Source organism: Dama dama, chromosome X (genome assembly GCF_033118175.1).
Source record: "Dama dama isolate Ldn47 chromosome X, ASM3311817v1, whole genome shotgun sequence".
Classification (NCBI taxonomy): domain Eukaryota; kingdom Metazoa; phylum Chordata; class Mammalia; order Artiodactyla; family Cervidae; genus Dama; species Dama dama.
This window is the reverse complement of record NC_083714.1, coordinates 21709602-21721941: the sequence shown is the minus strand read 5'-3', so window position 1 is coordinate 21721941 and position 12340 is coordinate 21709602. Positions and strand designations below refer to the sequence as shown.

Sequence of the window (12340 nt, the reverse complement as noted above, 5' to 3'; positions counted from 1 at the left end):
GCAGTTGAAAATTCTCGTATTGCTATCTCTGTCTCAAAAAAACAAAAGAATTGATAAATTGTGCACCCATGGATGGGAAGTTGAAACAGTTTGGGTAGAATCAGGACTCAAACCCTAGTTCTTTTGATTCCATATTGTGATCTGTAATCAAACACAAACATTTCCCCACACTTAGTTAATTTAAAGATCTATACAATAAAAATGTGTGTACTATATTTATTGAAAAAAGTCCACATGTAAGTGGACCTGCATATTTCAAACCTGTGTTGTTCAGGGGTCAACTATACTTTTTTCTCTTCTGCTGTTTTTGCTTTTGTCCCTAAATTAAGGGACAGGAAGAAGGCAGGGAACAATTTTCCCCTCTAGCTTCATTATTTTAGGTTTTCACGTAGTTTTGTAACAAGCATAATTATATGAACAAACTAAATTGGGTACTGTACATTTTTGTCTTCCCAGTGCAATAAATTGATTTTATTAACAAGAAACATTTATGTAAAATGTACACTTTTGCTTCCCAATATATTTGAAATTAATAGAATGCATTAAATGCATTCTTTATCACCAATGCAAAGCATCCACACTACTAAAAACATATAGTTACTACCGCCCCACCTGCTCTTTCCCATAAAAGCAACATTCCTACCTCCATTACCTATTTTATATCTTTAAGATTTAAAAGTGTTTAAAAGCATCTCTCTATGCTTACTTTTAAGCAATCACTTGGAAAATTATGGGCCCTCCACGTGGTCCCCACAGGCCTCAAGGCCCCCTGGTAACTTGGGATTCAACGCCGTCTCTGAATCTGCTTATCAAATATTTGCCTCAGCTCTTTGCTTCTAGATTCTGTGTCTCACCCAGCGTCACACAGACTCCCCCAGGTCTTCTGACTCGCATTTAATCCAACTTCCTATTTACATGGCGGTTTTTCTATAGTTAATTGTTGGCTAATGATTTCAAATGAAATTACCCAGTACTCTTTTAATGATTCCGTACCGAATTTTGTAGGTATTTTGACTATTGCAGATTCAGTTTCTTAATTTTCATAAGCTGTAATATGGACACTAGGTACATAGATATACATTTTGCCTATCACAAAGTATGTAAAATATTACAAAGGTAGCATAATGTGAAAATTCAAGTATTGATTTTCATAGTAAATATTGACTTCTTTTCCTCCTGCACAGGTCATTATCCAACTTTTAGAGGTGATGGATCATCTGCATAGAGGGGAATCAATTGCTGCAATACTTCGTAACCGGTATATTTATGGAAGCAGTTTACCTTATAAGTTATATAATGTCTCTTCCATTTATTTATTTACCTAACATAAGTCGGTACTCAGTAAATATTTGTTGAATACCTGTTATAAAATTAAAATATTTGCTATATGAGTAAATAGAAGAATGCCTGAGTGACAAAGAAACGGAATGAAGAGAATGTTAATGACTGTATTCTGAGCTAATGAAAAAATAGAAAATATAACTAGAAATCAAAATTGGTGGACATTGTGAACACCTGGAATTCAGTCAGTGGAGCTATTGATGTGAATTTTTGGTTTTAAAGCATATCGATGAATAAATAGGGCTTCCCTGGTAGCTCAGCTGGTAAAGAATTCTCCTGCAATGCAGGAGACCCTGGTTCTATTCCCGAGTCGGGAAGGTTCACTGGGGAAGGGATAGGCTACCCACTCCAGTATTCCTGGCCTTCCCTGGTGACTCAGATGGTAAAGAATCCTCCTGCAATGTGGGAGACCTGAGTTCGATCCCTGGGTTGGGAAGATCCCCTGGAGGAGGGCGTGGCAACCCACTCCAGTATTATGGCCTGGAGAATGGAATTCAGTCAGTAGAGCTGTTGATATGAATTTTTTGTTTTAAAGTATACAAGTGAATAAACACTGGTATCCATTGCTTACAAACAGATGTCTCAACAAAGTATTTTTTAAAAATAGTATTGCCTGTGATTGTGTGTACATTGCTGTTATTTGAAATTCCAGTTAAAACTTTTTCAGGGACTTATGAGAAATTCAGAGCTGCTTCTGTCAATTTAGGATTTTAAACTTGTGGTTTAAAGAAATATGGCAAAAAAAGAAATAAAGAAAGAAATAAATATGACCTTTACTTTGTAGGTGTGAAAGAGTATCTCTTATTCTCAGTATTTTAATTGTACAGCTCTGGTGAAATTTTTGAAGTGATACGCTGAAGTTGTCTATATCATGGTTCTGACAGTTACTCGTGTAGCCTTGGTTACGTTTTTTAGTTGCTCTGTACCTTAACTTCCTCATCTATGAATTGAGTGTAATAATAATACCTATATCTCAAAGTAATTTTGAGAATTAAATAAATGTCTACTGTGTGTGTGTGTGTGTGTGTGTGTGGAGAGCAGGAGCTTGGCAAATAATTCAAAGTATAAGAGTGCTTGTATTGAAATACAAATGTAGGATTTTAACTGTTTCAAAAATACAATATTTTTGTTACTCAGTTCTGAGGTACTTTAAAAATAGCTTCCCTGGTGGCTCAGAGGGTAAAGCGTCTGCCTGCAATGCAGGAGACCTGGGTTTGATCCCTGGGTTGGGAAGTTCTCCTGGAGAAGGAAATGGCAACCCACTCCAGTATTCTTGCCTGGAGAATCCCATGGACAGAGAAGCCTGGTAGTCTACAGTCCATGGGGTCACGGACACGACTGAGCGACTTCACTCACTCACTCACTCATTAAAAGACTATGGAAGGAGGGGAAAGGTTGACGTATGAAGGAGACATATATAAAGTAATTGTTATTTGAAAGATACCATGTTAGGAGTTTTGCATAGTATTCCCATCAGAGGAACATCATATGAAGAGTACATGCTTGTTGGAATGTGGGCAAGGGGCTGTAAGGTAGACTTATTCAGAGATACTGGACACAAGGAAGTCATTGCAGGAATATTGCATGGCCACATAGAAGAGAAGAGTAGGTTGCAGGGGTAGATTTCTAGTGGGGAATTGAGACTGCAGAGTTCATGTGCTGCTTAAGCCGGGGGTCTGTATCACACATTTGGAAGAGGAACTAGTAGGAGGGCAGTATTTCCTAAGCTCAAGTTGATAACTGAGGTAGTTATAGCACAATTGAATTTGTTTCCATTATTATTATCGAGATATAATTACATATCGTAAAATACACAAACACATAAATACATTGCACAAACATATAAATATATTAAATACATTTAAATATATTATATATAAACATTTAAATATATTAAATATATTGTATACATTTAAATATACATCTGTATTTATTTTTATACATGTAAGCATCCAGGTAACCACAACCGAGGTCAAGATATAAAACAGTTCCATCGTTTCAGAGAACTCCCTTGTTCCCCTCTCCAATTCGTGTCTCCTCCCCTCCTACAGACTTGTGTATCTTGGGTTCATGTTACTTGTTCTTGAACTTCATGAAAATGTAGTCTAACACTGTGTATTATTTTGTGTATGGCTTCTGTTGTTCAAAATAATATTTTTGAAATCCATCATTATTGCAGGTATCAATAATTCCTTCTTTTTATTGCTCTGTAGTAGTCCCTTGTTTAAATATACCACAATTTGTCCATTTCTTGTTGAGAGTCATTTAAGTTATACTCATTATTTGGCTATTATGAATTAAGCTGTTGTTAACATTTTTAGCAAATCTTTTTGTGGCCATATATACTCATTTCCTTTGGCTATATACCTAGAAATAGAATTGGTGGGTCATATGTGTATATATATTTATTTAATTTATTTGACATTATTAGAAACTGCCAAACACCTTTAAAGAAGTTATACCAGTTTCTTCTCAGACCAATAAAAAGTGAGAATCTTTACAAACTCTTGGTGTTTAATTTTAGTTATTCTCTTGGGTGTATAGTTGTTTCCCACTGTGGTGTTCACTTTGCATTTTCCTCATGTGGAATGATGTGAGTTTGTTTTTGTATGTTTGTTAGCTATTTGTCTATCTTTTAGAAGTATCCAAATCTTTTGCCCATTTAAAAATTGATTTTTTTCTCTTTGAGTTTTAAGAGTTTTTAAATTTTTTCTTGATATTTAGATAGATGTATTATGAATATTTTCTTCCAATCTGTAGCTTCCATCTCATTTCTTGTTTGTGTCTTTTGGTGAGCAGTTTTATTTTTGTTTCATTTTTATGAAGTTCAATTTGTCATTTTTTCTTTATGTTCAGTAATTTTTGCATCTTTCTGAAAGTTTTTACCCTCCCAAATTTCAGGCTTTCTCCCTGATGTTTTAGCCCCTGCATTGTAAGTGCATTCTTGACCAGAAACTTAAATAAATGAACTTATGACATGTTTGTGTACACAAATTGTAGACCAGTTTCATATTCTAAATAAAAAAGAAACCAGACACATTTAGGAATGTATGAGAAATATTAACCCTTTGTGACTCAGTTCAGTTCAGTCACTCAGTTGTGTCCGACTCTTTGTGACCTCATGAATCGCAGCATACCAGGCCTCCCTGTCCATCACCAGCTCCTGGAGTCTACCCAAACCCATGTCCATCGAGTTGGTGATGCCATCCAGCCATCTCATCCTCTGTCGTCCCCTTCTCCTCCTGCCCCCAATCCCTCCCAGAATCAGGGTCTTTTCCAATGAGTCAACTTTTCACATGAAGTGGTCAAAGTATTGGAGTTTCAGCTTCAACATCAGTCCTCCCAATGAACACCCAGGACTGATCTCCTTTAGGATGGACTGGTTGGATCTCCTTGCAGTCCAAGGGACTCTCAAGAGTCTTCTCCAACACCACAGTTCAAAAGCATCAATTCTTCGGCGCTCAGCTTTCTTCACTGTCCAACTCTCACATCTATACATGACTACTGGAAAAACCGTAGCCTTGACTAGATGGACCTTTGTTGGCAAAGTAATGTCTCTGCTTTTTAATATGCTATCCAGATTGGTCATAACTTTGCTTCCAAGAAGTAAGCGTCTTTTAATTTCATGGCTGCAGTCACCATCTGCAGTGATTTTGGAGCCCAGAAAAATAAAGTCTGCAACTGTTTCCACTGTTTCCCCATCTATTTGCCATGAAGTGATGGGACTGAATGCCATGATCTTAGTTTTCTGAATGTTGAGCTTTAAGCCAACTTTTTTACTCTCCTCCTTCACTTTCATCAAGAGGCTTTTTAGTTCCTCTTAAGTTTCTGCCATAAGGGTGGTGTCATCTGCATATCTGAGGTTATTGATATTTCTCCCGGCAATCTTGATTCCAGCTTGTGCTTCTCCCAACCCAGCGTTTCTCATGATGTACTCTTCATATAAGTTAAATAAGCAGGGTGACAATATACAGCCTTGATGTACTCCTTTTCCTATTTGGAACCAGTCTGTTGTTCCATGTCCAGTTCTAACTGTTGCTTCCTGACCTGCATACAGGTTTCTCAACAGGCAGGTCAGATGGTCTGGTATTTCCATCTCTTTCAGAATTTTCCACAGTTTGTTGTGATCCACACAGTCAAAGGCTTTGACATAGTCAATAAAGCAGAAATAGATGTTTTCCTGGAACTCTCTTGCTTTTTCTGTGATCCAGCAGATAAACAAGACTGGGAGCTGACTATGGCTCAGATCATGAACTCCTTATTGCCCAATTCAGACTTAAATTGAAGAAAGTAGGGAAAACCACTAGACCATTCAGGTATGACCTAAATCAAATCCCTTATGATTATACAGTGGAAGTGAGAAATAGATTTAAGGGAGTAGATCTGATAGAGTGCCTGATGAACTATGGACGGAGGTTCGTGACATTGTACAGGAGACAGGGATTAAGACCATCCCCAAGAAAAAGAAATGCAAAAAAGCAAAATGGCTGTCTGAGGAGGCCTTACAAATAGCTGTGAAAAGAAGAGAAGCAAAAAGAAAAGGAGAAAAGGAAAGATATTCCCATCTGAATGCAGAGTTCCAAAGAGTAGCAAGGATAGATAAAAAAGCCTTCCTCAGTGATCAATGCAAAGAAATAGAGGAAAACAACAGAATGGGAAAGACTAGAGATCTCTTCAAGAAAATTAGAGATAGCAAGGGAACATTTTATGCAAAGATGGGCTTGATAAAGGACAGAAATGGTATGGACCTAACAGAAGCAGAAGATATTAAGAAGAGGTGGCAAGAATACACAGAAGAACTGTACAAAAAAGATCTTCATGACCCAGTTGATCACGATGGTGTGATCACTCACCTAGAGCCTGACATCCTGGAATGTGAAGTCAAGTGGGCCTTAGAAAGTATCACTACGAACAGAGGTAGTGGAGGTGATGGAATTCCAGTTGAGCTACTTCAAATCCTGAAAGATGATGCTGTGAAAGTGCTGCACTCAATATGGCAGCAAATTTGGAGAACTCAGCAGTGGCCACAGGACTGGAAAAGGTCAGTTTTCATTCCAATCCCTAAGAAAGGCAATCCCAAAGAATGCTCAAACTACCGCACAGTTGCACTCATCTGACACGCTAGTAAAGTAATGCTCAAAATTCTCCAAGCCAGGCTTCAGCAATACATGAACCGTGAACTTCCAGATGTTCAAGCTGGTTTTAGAAAAGGCAGAGGAACCAGAGATCAAATTGCCAACATCTGCTGGATCATAGAAAAAGCAAGAGAGTTCCTTTGTGACTAGGAATGTTTTATTCCAGAGTGTGAATTCTTTAATACCATGAAAGCTACTCATATGATGCAGTCTGTCAGTAGATTTCATAAGAAATAAAAGATAGAGTAAATGCTGAAGGTGTTTGAGAAAATTCATTGCCTGTTTTAAGATTTAGAGTTAGTGAGTGATAGAAAGAGGTACTCTTAACAAGAAAAATAATTATCTGTCTGAAACCAACAAACAAGCATCGCACTTAATGATAGATGTAAGATAAGCAGCAACATAACAAAGATGCCCTCTATCACCATTTTAAAATATGTGTCTGTAAACTATGGCCAGTGTCAATAAAGAGGCATAGTTCACTGGAAGGAGGAAACAAAAATGATCAAGTTTTAGAAGATAGGGTCATGTACCTACAAAAGCGAAGACTTAAAAACAACTTCTTTGTTCACAGAATTTTAATATAAGTTCTAAAATGTAGTTGGATATAAGGTAAAAATTGCAAAACAATACCTTTTATCTGTATCAGACATAGCCATTTAGAATATATAATGGGGACTTCACTGGTAGTGCAGTGGATAAGAATCTTCCTGCCCATGCAGGGGACACAGATTCAGTCCCTTATCCAGGAAGATCCCACATGCCGTGGAGCAATTGAGCCGGTGCACCACAACTCCTGAACCTGCACGCTAAAGCCCACGAAGGTGCAAGTACTGAGCTTATGTGCTGCAACTTCTGAAGCCTGTGTGCCCTAGAGCACGTGCTCCACAATAAGAGCTGCCACCGCAATGAGAAGCCCGCACACTGCAAGGAAGAGTTGACTCCACTCACTGCAACTAGAGAAAGCCTGGGCAAAGCAATGAAGACCCAGCACAGCCAAAAATAGATAGATAAATAAATAGAATATATAAGGGAAAACATTCCATTTACAAAAGCCATAAAATTAAATTGTTCAGCGTTAGTCACTCAGTCGTGTCCGACTCTTTGTGACCCCATGGACTATAGCCCACCAGGCTCCTCTGTCTATGGAATTCTCCAGGTAAGACTACTGGAATGGGTTGCCATTTCCTTCTCCAGGGGATCTTCCTGACCCATGGATCAAACCCAGCTTTCCCGCATTGCAGGCCGACTCTTTACCGACTGAGCCACTAGGAAAGCCCTTTAGTAATAAACCCAATAAAAGCTTCTAAGACCTATATGAAGAAACTTTAAAAATTCAACTGAGAGATAAGAAGTTTTTTTTTTTTTTTTTTTTAATGGAGAGACACTGTATGGTCCTTGATTAAAAGACTAAATTTTGGGAAGAGACAAGCTCTTCCCAAATTGTTTTATAGATTTAATACAAACTTAATAGGAAATATAAAATGTCAAAGTGACTTTTCAATAAGATAATAAATGTATGGAAGAAATGTATTCCCATTGTTTAATATAATGTCTGGCATGTGTAGTAGTAATTACTGGTCAAAAAATTCTAATGATTTTTTCTGCTTATAATTCAGCAAACATTTATTGTGTAATTACTAAGCGCTAAACGTTTTCATTAGTTATTTTTGGCTGTGCTGGCTCTTCGTTGCTGTGTGCGGACTTTCTCTAGTTAAAACGAGCAGTGGCTACTCTCTAGTTATGATGCTTGGGCTTCCCATTGCAGTAATTTCTCTTGTTGTAGAGCAAAAGCTGTAGGACATGTGGGCTCAGTAGTTGCAACACACAGGCTTAGTTGCTCCATAGCATGTGGGATCTTCCTGGACCAGGGATTGAACCCATGTACTCTGCATTGCAAGGCAGACTCTCAACCACTGGGCCACCAGGGGAGCCTCGATGATGACTATAGTAAAAATGATGAATCTTTGTTCTTATTGAACTTATATTTTGATGGAGATTGGGGTGGGGTCAGACAAAAGCCAAATATATATTTATATATGAGAAAGTTAATGCAGAACATGAATAAACAAGGTAGATAAAGAATTAAGGGTGGAGGTTTGCAGTGCAGAATAGCATTAATCTTTTATTAGTCTTAGATGTTTTTAGTCTTGCAGTCTACCATTCATCATATGTTTTACCATGTTAAAAGCTTTATTCCAGTGATTTATCTGGTATAGAGAGAGGTCAGCCATATATGACTTGCTTTACTGCAAACATCATTTCAGTGTGAGCCTTGTCCTCACATTGACCGTACACATTACGGCACTGTCAGGGAGGGCACACTTGGTAAGAGTCACCCAGTTGGTGTTGTATGGTGGTGTGTTCTGTTGGGGTTCCTAGCTATAGTAAGGATTTCTGCAATGATGTAGAAAGCTCTGACAGTGTTCCAATTTTCTAAAAAGTATTCTTTGGTAAATAAAACAGAGCATATAATATTGTCTGGTATTTGCAACACAGGAAAAAGAGTGCCAGACACTGTATGATCGGATTTTCATCCCTTTAACAAATATTATGCACCACTTACTGTGCAAGGTGTTAGGGATATGGCAGTGAATGATGATACATGGTTCCCTGTCAGTTAGGTGACTACTAGTAGGAAAAATAAGAAATGAGGAGAGTCTGTACAAAGGTGGTGGCAGAGGAAATGATGAAGAGTGGGGAGGAAGTTGTGAAATATTTGGGGTAACTTTAACAATACTTGGTATTCAACTAGATTCTTCACATTCCAATCAATATGATCTTTTGAAATTGCTTATCTGATAATGTGGTCCTGACTGCCCTTTCCTGTCTCCAGCTATTGAAATCCTACCTGTTCTCCAAGACCCTAATCAAATTGTATGCCCTGTCTATCAGCCTTCCCTATCAATCCAAGCAGATGATCAAAAGAAAGAAAGAAAGTGTAGTCCTTAGTCGTGTCCAACTCTTTGTGCTCCTATGGATTGTAGCCCGCCAGTCTCCTCTGTCCACGGGATTTTCCAGGCAGATGATCAGGAGGATCTCTCTCTTTTGTCTGTGAACCATTTATTCCCTGTAATGAATTTTCTCATATTTGGTTCTGCATTGAAGTAATTTGAGCATGTCTTTGCTTACAGCATCATTAAGAGAGCTCTTTCAGAGTGTGACTGCCTGCATCTAATACCTATTTACATCACATTGAATATAATGCAGAGTTTTGTACATAATAGGCATTCATCAAATATTTACAGACATTATAACATATATCAACAATTATTTGTTGCTTATGATTTTATTTGCTTAAACTGTTTAGGATAGTTTTGTTTTCCACAGTCAACTCTTACTAAGAGTTAAATAATTGGATATTAAACAGTAATCATTAAATTGTAAAATAGGCTAATGAAATTTATTACAGATTTCTAGGAATAAGCTCATACTTTTTAAACTGGCTTAATGTATAATCATTCCTTTTTTATGTTGAAAATTTACTGCAACAAAATATGACTCATAATTAAGAAAAGTTAATTTTATGTTTTCTTCTCAAAGCTAGCATATAAAAGTATGTGCGTTCTATAGAGCCTTAATTGTTTTTAAAACTATAGAAACAGCTATAATCATTTCTTACTATATGATGTAAAGGGAATACAGGGCTTTAAATCTGGTCATTTGATAGTTTAAAATATTGAGCCTTTACTGTTTATCAAGCACTGGTCTCATCTGTAACATTTAAGGATTGGAAGATCCTGACCTTCCTTTTAGTTTTAAAAGTCTGGAATTATATCTTTAAACCTAAGCACATAGTAGTTGATAAACAACACGTCTTTGATTAACCTTGAAAATGGTCATTCATTGAAGATATCCTTTTATTACTCTTTTCACAATTCAACTTTTTAAACTTCTATGAAGATATGATTTTCTGTGCTTTCTAAAGATTAAAAATTTATGAGAATCTAGCTTTACCTTTGCTAAATTGAGTCAATGATTATAATAAGGTTAACTCTTTGGCTGGAAGTTGTCTATAAGCATTATAATATGAGGGTAATGCACAAATTTCTGAGGCCAGTTACATTTTATAGTATGGACTTTTATTTTGGCTCAGAAATTCTATAGATCTTGGGCTACCTATTATTGTTGTAATATATTGCAGTATATGCGTGTTTATCAGCATATTTTTTCCTTTCACCGAAGAGTTACATATCTTTATACAAAGGGCATGGAATTGTTAGTAATGTTTGCCTGTTTGATCTTTCTAGAGAATTTTCTAGGCCATAGGAAGTGTCTCTGTTTCTGGGGAGAGGAATTACTACCCTGATTCCTCTCTCTATGTCTTGAATATTCCTGTTCATGATTCTATGCATAGTCTACACAGTCTTTCTGGGCCATCTCATCTACAGCCATTATTTCAATTCCAAACTGTATGTGAAGACCTTAACATTTCTGTTTAACATTTAAATCTTTTTCATGAGTCCTCAACTAAAAAGTTCTGTATTCCTCTCTCTACTAGTTGTTCATTTGTTTTGACTTTACAAATAATTCATATTTATTATGGAACACTTAAAATAGCAAATTATATACATGTATGCAGAGAAAATAATCACCATAAGTAACTCTCTTAAACCCCCTTCATGCATTTTCACTCTAGTTTTTTGATGTATTTTAAAATGTAACTGAGGTTGTGATTATTGAACGTGATATGGTATATGTGCTTAGAGGAGAAGCTTTGAAATCTTCCAAATACAGGTTCAAATCAAACTCTACTACTTACAAGCTGTGTGAACTTTGGAAAGTTTCTTAACTTCTCTGAATGTGTTTCCTCATCTATAAAATAAAAGAGTGTCATTGTTTTGGATTGTTCTAAGAATAAAATAAAATTTAGTAAGTCAGTCACATTTCTGGTACATGGTAAATTCTCAATAAATGGAAGAACTTACTGTTTTATTGTACTTTATATCACATCTGTTTTCCTTAGTTGTATCATGAACATTTTCACATGTCAATAAAAATTTGTAGTAGCTATAATAGCTGCAAAGTATAAACTCTTTCATGGTACAAATGATTTCTTAACACTAAATATTTAGGTTGGATCCACTTTGGGGGTATTACTTGTTTTAGTGTCTGCCATATCTATCATATTTTCTCTCCTCACTTTAATATTTGTTATCTTTTTTCCATTACTTAATGAATTTATTTTAAACTGTATCAGACTCTCTCTTTACTTTCTCTGATATACATTTTTGTTGTTACTCTGGTTTAGTTTCCTGGTAGTTGGCCAGTATAATTTATTGCTTTCCTCATCGGATCATGTTATCTTATTTGGCTTCCTCTTCCTGCTTTATTGATTCTTGTTCTCCTGAATGTTTTCTTGTTCTCTTGAAAGTGCCAAAAGCTTTCAGCATTGTTTTCTGACTCCTGTATGAAAACATTTGCAGAGTTCTGCTCTTTCTCTGTGCCTTTATGATGACAAATCTCCTTTTCCTTGCTTTTCAATACATTTTCATTACCCTCATGCTAATTGTTTTTCTATTTGTTTATTCTCAGAGGAAGAAAGATTCTTTGAATGGCGTTTGTAATGGCTGTTCCCTTTGTCTGGAACATTCCTCCTCATGGTCTTTGTGTGGCTGGTTCTTCTTCTTTTCAGGTCTCCACTGAAATATCCACTTAAAGCTTTTCTTTGACCACCCACTCTGAAGAGGCCACTTGTTTAGTGTCACACTCACCTAGTTCCATTCTCTGCATGACTCATCACTATCACTATTAGATATTTTCCTTCTTTGTTTATTATCTATTTGCTTTTGCTAAAATAGAAGCTGTAGGAGGGCAGGGATATTGTCTGTCTTGTTGATTAATTTTGTCACCTACCACCATGT

At 36.6% G+C, this 12340-nt stretch overlaps 1 protein-coding gene across 4 annotated transcripts in view; it reads left to right on the top strand.

Annotated features, from left to right (window-relative positions):
- Positions 1-12340, top strand: part of KLHL13 (kelch like family member 13) — a 280675-nt gene that overhangs the window by 168260 nt on the left and 100075 nt on the right. For 3 of the 4 annotated variants that reach the window (XM_061136960.1, XM_061136961.1, XM_061136959.1), the window contains exon 2: positions 1185-1258. The exons of the other annotated variant lie outside the window; for it this stretch is intronic. In XM_061136960.1, the coding sequence (XP_060992943.1) occupies positions 1209-1258 (50 nt within the window). In that variant the 5' untranslated portion in view covers positions 1185-1208. The remainder of the gene's footprint in view (positions 1-1184; positions 1259-12340) is intronic. 4 annotated transcript variants of the gene reach the window in all.